Source organism: Athene noctua, chromosome 8 (assembly GCF_965140245.1).
Source record: "Athene noctua chromosome 8, bAthNoc1.hap1.1, whole genome shotgun sequence".
NCBI lineage: Eukaryota > Metazoa > Chordata > Aves > Strigiformes > Strigidae > Athene > Athene noctua.
In genome coordinates, this window is record NC_134044.1 from 19,906,889 (window position 1) to 19,920,848 (window position 13,960).

The 13,960-nt window shown below is 41.0% G+C and overlaps 1 protein-coding gene across 1 annotated transcript; it reads left to right on the top strand.

Annotated features, from left to right (window-relative positions):
* The first annotated feature begins 4,249 nt into the window (after positions 1–4,249).
* On the top strand, positions 4,250–11,012 carry AHSG (alpha 2-HS glycoprotein). The gene is made up of 7 exons (XM_074912358.1): positions 4,250–4,453; positions 5,863–5,973; positions 7,216–7,300; positions 8,193–8,356; positions 8,650–8,763; positions 9,529–9,609; positions 10,454–11,012. Exons 1-7 carry the CDS (start codon positions 4,250–4,252, stop codon positions 10,730–10,732), a joined length of 1,038 nt encoding a protein of 345 aa, XP_074768459.1. The 3' UTR covers positions 10,733–11,012.
* Positions 11,013–13,960: the final 2,948 nt, after the last annotated feature.

Here is a 13,960-nt window from a genome sequence, read left to right on the forward strand (position 1 = left end):
TTGTCTGCTTTACCAAAAAATGACGCTTTAATCTGAAAAGAGAGCCCCAGAATTGTTTAACTTCGATCTGAAGCTTTAAAAATATGTTATTTGTTTGTTTGCTTGTTTAATTTGTTTGAATCTTAAACTTGGGACGGTGTCAACCTGACATCTTGCGGAAGCATTCCTTTTGCTTTTTTTCCAGATGAGGTTGAACAGGGGCTGCAAGTTTCCAATCATCACTAGTTGTTCTAAGCATCCAACTAAAAAAAAAAAGAGAAAGCAAGAAAGAAAACCATCAACTCACCTTTCCACTGTGGTTTATATGAATTATTAAGAACTGAGATTCAGTGGAGCCTCAATTCTTGAGCATAGAATCAATACTATATTTTATATAACAAGGGCAGTAAACTCAGCTTGTTCTACTTCCATCACAGTGAAGCCTTGTCAAGTCTCTCAGGCAACCGAATTCACTGGGGCCAAAGTCTAACACTCCTGATGTGAAAGGTGGATTGGAATGTTTTGAGGTGGATTGAAAACTGGCTGAATGGCTGAGCCTGGAGGCTGGTGATCAGTGCACAAAGTCTAGCTGGAGGCCAGTAACCAGCCATATACCCCAGGGGTCAACAGTGGGGCCCAGTCCTGTTTAACATCTTCATTAATGATCTGGATGATGAGGCAAAGTGTATCCTTGGGAAGTTTGTAGATGATACAAAACTGGGAGGAGGAGTGGCTGATAATGTCAGAGGGTCATGCTGCCATCCAGAGGGACCATGACCAGCTGGAGAAATGGGCTGACAGAGACCTTATGAAGTTTAACAAGCAGTCTGAAACCCTGCACCTGGGGAAGAACAATCCCATGCCCAAATATATGCTGGGGCTCACCTACCTGGAAAGCAGCTTGTCAGAAAAGGACCTAGGGATCCTGGCAAGGCCCAAGTTGGATATGAGCCAACAATGTGCCCTTGATGCAAAGAGGGCTAATGGTATCTAGGCTGCACTAGGCAAAGTATTGCCAGCAGCTTTAGGGAAATGATCATTTATTCAGCACTGGTGAGGCCACACCTGGAGTGCTGTGCCCAGTTCTGGGCTCTTCAGTACAGGAGAGACATGGACATACTTGAGACAGTGCAGCAAAGTGCCACAAAGATGATTAAGGTACTGGAGCATCTCTCCTATGAGGAAAGGCTGAGGAGAGCTGGGACTACTTAGCATAGAGAAGACTTGGGTGGGATCTTAATGTATATAAATACCTGAAGAGAGAGTGCAAAGAGGATCGAGCCAGGCTCTTTTCAGTAGTACCCAGTGACAGGACCAGAGGGAATGAGCACAAACTGAAATAAGAGGTTCTGTCTTAACATCAGGAAACACTTTTTTACTGTGAGGGTGACCAAGCATGGGCACAGGTTGCCCAGAGAGGTTGTGGAGTCTCCCTCTTTGGAGATATTCAAAAGCCATCTGGACATGGTTCTGGGCAACTGTCTCTAGGTGGCCCTGCTTGTGCAGTGGGGTTGAACACGATGACTTCCAGATGTCCCTTTCTATGTCAACCATTCTGTGCTTCTGTGATTCTATGAAAGACTTGTTCACATCAGTGGAGTTGAAATGTGACCTTCTGTTCAGGAGTCCTGGGAATTCAGCTCACTTTCTTGTGCTGTAAGAACTATTTGCAGTCACTACTAAAGGACAACTTTTTACTATGTCCCAGACATGAAAGAGAGAGAATAGATCTGCACTGAATTCCATCCATTTCTGCAATTATTGCCTCTTGAGTGAGGGTGCGAAAAAGGGCCAGTCATGATGGGAACATGCCTGCAGGGAACTTCCATAAACAATCTCACTTTCAGAAGGGAAAAGTTAGACAAAAAAGTGTGCCAGTCTGTATCCAAGAAAGGCTCCTTACTCATATTACCTGTAGACAAACTACCTGACTGCACTTTCAAACTCCATTCCCAAACATAAAAAACAAATATGAATTTCCTCACACATATCACAAGTCACCCAAAAAAGTGGTTAGCTGCAAACATTCTGCATTGCACTAAACATTAATAATCATGTGAGAATCTTCTGATCCTCTGTATGCCAGCAAAGAAAGTTCATACAGTCACGAAGAGGGGAAGGTCTTAAGTAAGCCTATAAAGAAACTAAGAATAGGTACAGCAGACTCCAAGTATTTTGTTTTTTTCCTGCTTCGTAAATGGAATATAGAATGTGAGTGACAAAGGAGATGGAAGAAAGAAGATAATAAATCCTGTTTGCTATTTGAGGTTTTAAGTTGTTCTTTGAAAATGGAACCCAAAGTTGATTGAACTGGTTTATATATTATATTTAGGAATACCTACAGCTTGACTGCAGAAATATTATACATCCTACAGTATCTGCAACTCTGAAGTTGAGAAGATGTAACCTAAGAAACAGTAATGACTGCACTAAATTTATAAATAATGGTCTAAGTTCTTTGCTAGGGTAATTACATGTCACTTGGGTGAAAACCAATTTCAATCTGAACCTGTTGGAAGTTTACCTCAATGTTTCATACCAGAAAAGGAAAAAGGGAATTACAAGATTCACAGATTAGAAACAGAACTGTGAGTTAAAAGCAAAGAGTAAAATACAATCTTTCTAAATAAATTTGCTATGATTCAAAAGATAACCCACAAGGAATACTCCAAGTGTGTTTTTGGGACACCAAACCTTCATCCTTTAAGTGTTCCAGACCAAAGTCAAGAATGTAAATGATCATTCACACAACAGAACAAATGCCAAACAACACCCGCTTCAAGCAAGAGGAAGAAACAAATCATGCTCAGAACAATTTTTTACTGCGAGAGGAGGAGCCTTTCTTTTCCCCAGGAATCTCTTCAATAAGCAAATCCTACTATATAAAATTCACCTCATCCCACACAGCTGAAAGAAATAATTCCATCTTTTTTTGTCTCTTCCCATTCTCCTGCTTCATCACTTAATCTGTCCAACTGAACCATTTCTATTTATGCTGTTTTCTGTATTTACAGATTCTAGAGAGGCATGACTCAAGACTGCTATTTCCACAAACCTTTTAGCCTCACTCACACTATTGTGCAAGCTGAGAAATACTTACCTAAAGTGAAAACTTCTAAATATGCTGAAGTCCCCCTATTCATCTCAAGTCTGCAGCTAATTCTTGAAGTCCTTGAAAATGACAACAGAAATCCAGATATTTTAAAGTCAAAAGGGAACTTTACTATTCTGCAACCTGATCACCACCATAAAATGGATCATAGAAACCTACTCTAAAATTCCTGCAGGAAAAACTTTTCTACTGGTTGAGCCAGAGCCTATCTAGCTAAAATCTATCTAGCTAAAGTCATCTCGGCTTAAATTAAAGATTTTTAATGCTGAACACATCATAGAAACTATATTCTGCTCCATAGAACATTTTTGTTATCCAGTCACTGTTTCGTAATCACATACACTGTGAATATAAATATAAGCTGGGGTCCAGCACTCCTGAGCATTTAAGCAGCTAATTTTCATCTGCATTCTACTTATAACACTTATGTGCCCTTTAGGATCTTCTGCCAATTCCTTCAAATCTGTACAACATATTCCAGAAAAATTTATACAAGACGCCTGCTTTCCCAAGTAAAATTCCAGAAACTACTGGAAGTATTCAGATTATTCAGAGAAAAAATGAGCTGATGCAAAAGATTTAAAACTATGTCTCATTTCCTATTCCAAATGAATTCAGTAGCAATACAATTACATTTACTGTTGAATGTGATCCTTAGCACTGTTTCAAATTCCATTTTCTAATTTATCCTGCCACTGATCTCACAATTTAGACTGGTGTCTGGTGAGATTTGGGCCCTAACAGAATGTGTCCTGTTTACAAGAAAGCTTAATTAATGTTAGCATCTCTACAGATTTAACAGGAGGATCACATTCCTCTTGCATGTACTGTATTTGGTTGGTAAAAGAGCATCTAAAAATTGTGTTTCTTTTTTGCTGACGCTTTCTTCTTTAGCTGCTTTAGCAGACTTTGCAATATCCTACCTGATAAAATTTACTTTGGCCAATATTAATCAGCCAGTTTGATGTCCTAACATTTACTTTTCTCTTCTGTTGTTTGCAATGCCTTTTCGTACGGGGACAAATATCAGACATGCGCTCATGCAAAGTCTGTGGTATGTACTATATAAATGAGAGCCCAGTTCTAGCTACCTAGCTACCATCTGAACAGTATTCTTAGATCTTTATTTCTGAAAGGGATTGGTTTTCTTCAGGTGCCATGAAGGCACTAGTAGCTTTAATATTGCTTGTTCAGCTTCCAGTTCACAAAGCTGTACCAGCAGCTCCCCCTGCTCCCTTGGGCTGTGATGACCCAGAATCCGAAGCAGCAGCTGAAGTAGCCGTGAGTTATATTAATGGCCACAGTCATCACGGATACAAGTTTGCCTTAAACAGAATTGAGAATATCCGCGTGCTACCCCAGGTAAGTGAGGAGCTTGCAGGCAGAGCATTATGTTAACCTGGAGATGCTTGGAAATGACCAACAAGCCCTGCCAAGGGCTGTATCCTCACATGGGGTAAATCAGCATGGCTCTGTTGATTTAAATGGGGCAATGCCACCTGGTAGCAGCTGAGAATCCAGGTCACTGGAATGTATCTCTCAAATTGAAGAACAGAGGGTGAGAGAGAAATGTTCAGATATTTTTGTACGATGCTGGAAAGGGCTCAGTTTACAAATGCAGCATGCTTGCTAAGGCAGATCATTCAAAGTGCTAATTCATGAGCCCAGTAGCTAATTTGGAGAAAAACTGTGAGGATAATCTTCATGATGCAGGTAATTATTTATTGGCTAAATGCATATCTATCATAACTCCATGCTATTAGTGATTTTGTAGTAGGCATTAATTTTACCTAATATCCCATTGAGCTGACAAGGAAGTTGAATTGAATTAACTGCAGCTTGTAGTCTCATTTTCACTAAGATCTACTGGCATCATTGTAGGCATCTAGAAAGGCTGTAGAAATAGTCATGAATACAATGTATGCACCCATTCAGAACCTTTGATTCTCTCAAAACACTGAAAATGATCCCAAATATTAACAAGAATTAAACTCCTTGGCTGTTTTCTACTTGTTATGAGAGAGAGGATAGCAAAGTCATTTACAAGAGACTAAAACAGACATTAATGAGATTAGAAGTGTGCCCACAGTTACCTACACAAAAACACTGGTGACACTGCTTTGCTCATATTTAATACTTTTACACTAAAATAACTTCATTGGTTTAAATGGAATCACCCATGACTCAGACCTCAGAGTCAGAGCTAGGGAACCTCACTTCTGCCCTTTCATTCACACCTTAGGTTATAGTTGCAAAGGTTCAAGAACAACCATAAAATATCCTGCAGTCCATAAACAACATGAGTATTGAGGCTGGAACTTAGCTCGTGCAATTCAGTGTAATTCCAATGGACTAAAGGGGACAGGCCAATGTGCACCAGTGCTTATTTGGTATCTGGTTACAGAAACACAAAGTTTTTTCATCAACAAAGACAGCTATTGATTTTTTAAAACTACACAACAAAATAAAATCAGGTTAACTTAAGAGAACTGACCCACTACATACAGGCTGGACTTTTCAAAATTTATGGGCCAGTTCCTTAGCTGGAAAAAATCGATGTGACTATTTTGACTTATTCCAGCTGAAAAACTGGGTCCTGTTTTTTACGAAGTTACATAGTAAGGACATATTCAGTTACTCTAGTGTATACCTGGAGCTATCCAATGACAGTCATCAACAGTGCGGTGCAGCCCCAGGGAAGAAATCTGATGATGTTTTATGAAGTAATTATTACAATTTCTGTTGTTTAGGTTTTTTTTGTTTTCTTCCAGGGGCTGAATAATGACATAATATTTCTTGAACTTGACTTATTGGAGACCAAGTGCCACATTCTCAGCCCTACACCTCTTGCAAACTGCACAGTAAGGAGCTTTACAGAACATGTGAGTACCTAAACCACTACTAGCTCTGTCCAAAGGTGAATATTCAGTATGTTGATGCTAGAGGCCAGGCTATCATCAATTAGATTTCTAAGGAAATGTGACATCACTGGAACAGTCTATAACTACCCAATCACTTGTAACTTCCTTTTTGATTTCATTGCCTTCATGTCATGAAGGATTTCGCTCCTGGATTTCTTTCATGTCCTGTTATGTGAAGAGCACAGGTCTCTGTCAGCACAACATCCCACATACAGTTCATGAATGCCACGGCGCCTTGTTTAGGGGCTCCAGATTCAGTCCTCCATGGTCAGCCCAGATGTCATGGCCTTGCTGCAAACTGTAGACAGGGCAGGTTGTGAATGTGTGCAAACACAGCTTTCCCTGGGCTACATGTGGGGTGTTGCCTAGTGAAATTCCATCAAGTCTAGTCACCTAGTCCTAGTCAAGACTGCATAAGAGCTGTTCCCTTCAGAGAGGGCTCTGTCTTCAAAGTAATGCTCGGCTGGAATTTACTGGCCTCAAATATTTTGGTCATATGCAAGTGCGATCCAACTGTGAAAAGCTTTTCCTAACCAAAGCAGTGGAAGTGTTGTCTGAGCACAGGCAGCTCTGGTTTCTAAGTAGAAAGCAGAATGAGTAGTTGACAATTTAAGCCTGCTGTTTCTAGAATGGGGCCCAATTCACAGAGCTCATGACTGAATTTGAATCATGATCCACCCCTGTATTCACCAGGGCTCAGCTCCCATTTTCCATCTTGGGGGAGGTAACTCTAACTGTTCCCTCTTCCCAGTGACTCCAGCTCTGCCTTTGACATCTCCTCCCCTGCTGGATCATGTTGCATGTGAACCAGCTCACACAAGGCAGCACACTCTGCTGTTACCATGGCCACTGACCAGCTGAGATTAGTAAGAATATTACCAAACAGCTCTGCAGAAGGTCTTAATTCATAAGTATTCATATTCTTTGCTCTTTATGAGAGCGGAACCTGAACCAAATGTCCATAATCTACTCTGGCACTTCTGATACTTTTGAGATCCAGATTTGGATCCAAATTTTGCAGCTCTAGTCTGCCTTTTACAAAATCACAGACACCAGGACACGCCTAGCAGCGCCTTTGCAATCAGACTGATTTTGCCAGGAACACTCAGCCAGGATCTGTTCTTTTGAGTTTAGAAATAGTTGCCCTTTTCAGAAATTCCTCTTTATTTGAACGATGTAACCCTTTGATTTTTCTCTCTCTAGGCAGTTGAGGGTGACTGTGATGTCAAGTTGCAGAAGCTGGATGGAAAGCTATCTGTACTTGCTAGTAAATGCCACTCACATGCAGGTAAAGACTTTGTTCTTTAGGTTTGAACCTAGAGGCTGGAGTATTATTATAGCAGTGGTTACAGTTCACTAGCTTTTCTGATTCTAAAATGCTGTGTATAAATATGGTGTAAAGGATGACAGTTAATGGATTTTCTAAACCCAGCTGTTTTGAAAGTAATTTCTTCCCATTTTCTGATTTCATTCACCTACAAACCCAGTCCTCTCTCTTTGCTTCTCGTCACTATGACAATTAAGATACTATAAGAGTATCTGGGGAGCAAATCCCAGATTTGACCTAGAGATTTCTGGTACTGAGGCTTTTCACTCAGGAGTTTGGCCTCAAGAACTTGATTCCTTATTGGTCTGAATCTACTAGAGCTTGTTGATCTTTAGAGTCCATTTACCAGATGCACCTTATTTACTAAACACAGCATTTTCAATATTGCCATGGGAAAGCAGAATCTCTATTCTGCATGCTCTGTATGAGATCTCTTTGCTCTGTATAAGATGTCTTCAGTACTACTTTCAAAACTGGTGAATGAATGAAACAACACACACAAACACAATTTCAATAAATAAAAATATTTTAATTTTTCACCATTCCTTGTGTGAGCTGAGGCGTCTTTTCATTGGTGTCATCGATAGTTTGCCAGAAAGAGAACCGATTAAAACCTAAGTAAGAACATTCAAAATGCCCTATGGAAGTCCACAGCACTTTCTCTTGCAGAAAGACGTGAATGTCAAAAGTGGTGTGAAATACTGCCATCTGTAGTCTGCACTGCAAAAATTCCTTCTGCCATAACTTGGGACAGACCATGACACAGTGTTTTGTGGGACTGAATAGGTCTATAATACCTTTCAAAACAACCTACGATCTGATTGTAATATAATCTGTTTGGTTCCTCCTGCAGACTCAAGTGAAGATGTTCACCGACTCTGCCCTGACTGTCCCCTGCTGGAAAGTCTGAATAACACTGACGTATTAGCAACCGTTACAGCTGCACTCAATGACCACAACAGCAAAACCACTGATGCTTACCTCAGACTCCTTGAGATCGGAAGAGCCAGAACACAGGTAACTGCTAGAACAATGAATGTCTAGCCTTCCATCTACACAGAATATTTCTTCTCTGGTAATTGTGCAGTGCTAGCTAGTTTTGTCTGCAAACAGATTTAGCTTGCTCTAACTTGCCCCACTGAATTGCGCTTAATTTCCCAAGCATTTTGTGTCATTTTAGCCACAGGATTCCCTTTCACTTCAGTGGGAAATGCAGAACTAGAAGCCACAACATTTACCTTTTATCTTTTCTCAGCAGCTCTGCAGCTTCACAGTGCAAAGTCAGTTAAACAATTTTCCTGTTTTATCAGTATCACCCAACACATACTGTCTCTGTTGAGTTTGCTGTGGCTGCCACGAACTGCTCAGCAGAAGAAGCTAAAGATAATGTGGAAGCTTGTCAACTGCTGCCTGACGATCAGTCAGTAAGTATGCCAGCACATCAGCCCTGATCTCACCAGCATAGAGGTAGAAAAAGCAGCATGCTGTGATGCACTCACACTTGTGAAGGAACAGACCTTTGTGAGGACGGAAGTACAAGAGATGTATGCCATCATGATACACTTTTCAATATATAATTCCTAAAGCTGTATTAACGCCTTTCTCTTCTCTCTGAGGTATTTGGACTCAATCCTGACATATTTCAATGTATTTCAAAAAGGCTTGAGGACCAAAGTGTCCATGACACAAAACACTTTTAATCAACAGAATATATATCATTGTTTACTCTTTTTAACATCAGCACCTGTGAAAATCAGGCTCTTTGTACTGGACAATACACAAACACATAACAAAAGGGCAGGCTTTTATCTTCCTACAATTTAAATGCTGCCAGTGTGCTTTATTCTGATAGATAGGCTGTTGTGAATTATACTGTATACTTTATCATGCTAAAATTCTTCTTTTGTTTCTGATGAAATTGAGTCCTAGGCAGTTATAATGGGTGGGAACATTTCACCTAGATTCCTATATATTCTTTCCCTCCCTCATACCCAGATATACAAAGGATCTTACTCTAGAAGAACACAGTAATTTCACTTATTTGCTGGTTATGCATTTAAACAGCTTGGCTTTTGAGTCCAAGACTAAAAAGCAAGCACTTTACTCCTCGGATAAAACATGAAGAGATGTAGATATTTCTCAATGTACTGAAATTAACTTTTTCTCTTGGCTATGTTCTGCTTTGACAGAATTTTGGTTTCTGCACAGCAACAATGGTAATACGCCCCTTACAGGACCTCAAGGTGGACTGCCAGCTCTATGGACATCAGGTACCAACTCCAGATATTCCCTTCCTTTCCAGAGTATTCTAACCCACTAGTACTGTTTAGAAGCAATCACCCTTAGTTTACCTCTTTCGCTGTAGACTGCATTAGCTATCTGTGATGACTTGAGTTTAACTTTGTATCTTAAAAACCAAGGTAAAGTAGCTCCTGCTTACCCTGTGGATTTCTGTGCCAGGAATTATGTCACCTCTGCCATCCATGCTTGACAGAGTTTGTCCTCCTGACCACCCGGGAGCTTCACATGTCTGGTAGAGCAAAGGGACCCAACTCTGCTCAGCTAGAGTGATGGGGCAGGTAGATGTAAACCATAACTGAGCCACTGTGGGAGATGAAATCAGCCAGGTTTTTTTGCTAGTAGTCCTTAGACATGACTGAATTCAGGGAGTCTGACTTGCACTGCTATACCAAGAGAAGGGAAACATATATGCACTGGACCTGAGTGCTCTCCAGGTATTTTAGACTCCATTTGGTTTGAGAAGGGCTAGGTGGTGATTGAATACATCCTACAGACCAAAGCTAGCTGTCTAGGAGGTATATGAAAGAAAGAAAAAGATGGCTGGTCTTGAATGTTTCACCAGGTGCATAGGTGGCCCTGAAAGTTCCCATAGAATTTGGTGATAATGACCCACTGGATATTAAAAATGTGTTCCTGGGCTCCTGTGTATGTGTTCAAATGCAAATCAAACTTCTGTGATGGTCAGGAACATTTTGTACCTGGGTTGGAGGCCTATATGTAGTTAGGAGCAGGGTACCTAGTAAGATATCAATGACCTGTATACTATAAGCCCCAAATCACTGAACAAAAACGCAAACTGTTTTTCTTTTCCAGCCTGGAGTTACCTATTCTCATCCTGGTCAAGATACATCAGCAGGACTGGTGCCCAGTGTTGGACAAGGCTTCATAAACCATAATCTCAGGCTTTCCCACAATAACCCTGTTGCGTCTGAATCCAGCTCTGCAGAATTTCCTACTTCCATGCTCTCAGCAAAATCTGTAGCAAAGAGAGCAGTTGCAGAGGTTGCTCAGCATGACAAAGTACCTCGCCCAGTTGGCTTTGTGCCGCCTCCTCCTCCATGCCCCGGAAGGATTCGCCATTTCAAAATATAGGCTGTGTTACAGACATGGCAATACAGCTAACTAAAGGATCAGTGTGTAGCAGCAGAATCAACATACAGACCACAAGATCAAGTGCAAATAGGTGATAATGCTTCACTGTGAGCCCAAATGAGTTTTACCCTCCAAAGAGCAGAGCTGTGGCCAGGATCTTGCAAAGGCCTGCTTCAAAATATAGGTGTTTACAACATATAGCAGCTGTTTTCTCTACATACAGGGATGCTCTAGTTAAAATACAGAAAATATTGTTTCAGTGAAACTGTTGTAAGACCTATACAACAGTTGTAGCTTTGTGATAGAAACACCACCCGAAAGGTCACTTCACAATAAAATGTTCAACATAAATGCTTTAGTACCTTCTATCTGTATATATTTTCACTTCATTGTCAAGTATCTCCTTCACAGCATTATGAGTCATATTCTGGGCTTGATTTCAAAAACAGCAAGCTCCTGCACTTCTCATCAGCTTCAGTGGGATGTGTGGGTGCTGAGCACTGCGGAAAATCAGGTCAGTCCTTTCTTTTGATCACACACCAATAACACTGAAGAAGTGGCAGGAAAAAATGTCTTTTTCCCTTCCACCTGTAGCGTTTCCTAGCATGTACCTACTTTTAATATCCACCAGAAGTATCTTGATACTTTTGGACATGGCATAAGAGCATCCGTGTCTATGAAAAGAACAAAGAACCAGAACACGTTCGTTGCTGCACAGGCTGAAAGCCAAACACATGTCTATTCTCCATGTTCCAGCAGATACACAGGTGCAATATGATCACAGGGTACTGTATGGCCTGCGTGCATATGAGGGAATACCAATTCAAGGAAATAAAAATATACTACAGACATGTGTCTCATATAATAGGACAGAGACGGTGATGGCAATTTACTATTTTCCTAGCAGTCAAATCTTCCCCGAATTTCTGACACATGTTAGAGGCAAAATCTATTCTAGGTAGAGAAGTAATAAGGGACAGGGGCCAGAAGGATCTTTACTGCCAGCCAGACTGAAATTCTGCAGGCCCGGGGGAGCAGTCTCAAAGACAGCCATGAATCTTTAACCAGGAACAGCACTTGCTATAAGATAATTATCATGCAGGCAGCAAAAGCTGCAGAACACTTGTAATTTCTGAACTGTTTCAAATAACCTACCCTGTTCTCTTAGTTACAACCTTCCAGTACTCAGTAAGCAACACAACTAACATTTTTTCTTGGTGACAGTGCAACAGGTTGCTATACAGAAAGGTTCTGCTCTGCTGTGTCACTGGGGAAGGGAAAAGCCACAGGCACTTGCTTCAACTGGGTGTGTGGAAGGGAAATAAAAAGAGAAATCAGCCCAGAGTCTATAAACCATAGTCTAATGTGATGGCAACATACTGCCGACATGCTCTCTACCTGAAGGCAGCAGCTCTCATGTTTCAAAACTAGGCTGAGTTCTTGCAGGAAAGGTGTTGCAGGCGATTGTACAAGCTACTACCAGTCAATTGCTCAGTGGCTTTTTGCTTCTCTGTAAAGCAGTGACTCCAGTATGTCCTGCATGCAGCCATTCAGTCAAAAAGTGCTAGTACTAGGCTGCAGAAATTTCTTGAAGTGGTAAGGTAGGTGGTCCTCCCATCCTTACTGCACGAGACACAGTAAAGGATTTAATGAAACGGCTGCTATTCTGATTGCATTTCTATAACAACAGATACATAAGACTGAGTTTTTAACTTGCCTGCAGCAATTAATTTTGCTAGATTTTGTATTTTTAAAATGAGGAATTATCTTAACTAAACCATACAAATTGTCTTGTACATAATGAAGTGGGCACTAAGTTATAGAAGAGACTGTTTACCAGGCTTAGAAAATACTCTATCTGATGGCAAAAACAGTGTATCTATAGAAGGGATCCCTGCCCATGGGCATCTCTGAACTCCAGAAATGCTGCATTTTCTTGTTGCCTTTTCCAACCACACAAATCAAGGATATGTAGAAGAACATCTACAGCCTCCAGACTTCACAGATGTTCTCCTACACCTGGCATAACTACTGCATTGGTTCCTAAAACAAGGAGGGAAAAAAAAAAAAAAAAGAAGACAGAATTGCTCTGTGTGTTCCAGTTTGTAGCTGCACCTCATCTTCTTTCTCCTTACCACTTGCCCTCTTAAGGACACATTTTGGCCTCTTAAGAATATATTTTCTACAACTGCTTTGAAGCAGTCACTTTGTCTCCCCCCAGATTCAGTATTTAGTAAAAGATTCTCTGGCCAATTAGAGCGACAAAATGGCAATGCATAAAATACAAATGCCTCCTTCCCTGAAATGCAGTATGAATAGTTTTGTCAGGTCTGCATCACTGGCTGACATTGTTTTTCAGCTTTTTCAAACCCTGTTTTGCTAAAGCATATGTACTTCATGTGCTGCTTTGGCTGGACATGCTCAGATTTCCCAGCTGTGTCCATGTTTTGAGGTCAACTACTTCAACAGAGAAATTTTTTTCTCTCCAGAGAGAGGAAGAGTACAAAGAACAGAGTCAGGGATATAACAATTCCCCATTATAAGAGGCACCAACACAGCCAGTACTAACTGGCACCCATCTCCATAGAAATGCCATGTACTGTAAGGATAAAGAAAATGAGTTATTATCCTTTAGCCACAGGGGAAGCATCCCCAGGCACAAGGAACAATATGAGCGAGTCTGCATTGCTGCTTCTGCTGTTCCTGTACTATGGCTACAGCAGTGTTTCTCAACATTCATCCCTTGTATCTCTTCCCTCCAGGATACAGTCCATACATTATCTCTCACCCTGACTTTGCAAAGCAGCTGGCAACACATGAGGTGGCTCAGCCTAGCAGCCATGTGCCTCTTCTGTCTGCTACCCGAGTTTTCCACCTCTGCCACCAACCAACGTCTTTTTAGAAGAGTTTCAGCCCCAGTGCTGTTGGAGGTCTTCCTGGCTGTATGTATAATCCCGCCAGCTTTGTATGGACATTCCCTGGGGCAGGTTCTGCTGTCTTCCAGAGGAACATGCTTTGAGAATTGCTGGGCTAAAGACCTAGGATTCTTTATGCCACCATTAAAAAAATGAGATAAAATTTTAAACCCCCCAAACTTTACAGTAGTATTAAATAGAGTGTCCTTCACTTGCACTTCTTCCTCACTCAATACAGGGGCAACCCTCAAACCTAAAGGTACTTGGTGTCATTCAGCAGACAGCTGTGATCATAGAGAATCCCATGACAGTA

What these genes read in the sequence shown, in the direction of transcription:
- AHSG (XM_074912358.1), top strand. Translation starts at nt 4,250, where the DNA reads ATGAAGGCACTAGTAGCTTTAATATTGCTTGTTCAGCTTCCAGTTCAC. An exon ending in TCGGAAGAGCCAGAACACAG is followed by an intron (nt 8,357 to 8,649) that starts GTAACTGCTAGA and finishes CTGTTTTATCAG; the next exon opens with TATCACCCAACACATACTGT. An exon ending in TGCTGCCTGACGATCAGTCA is followed by an intron (nt 8,764 to 9,528) that starts GTAAGTATGCCA and finishes CTGCTTTGACAG; the next exon opens with AATTTTGGTTTCTGCACAGC.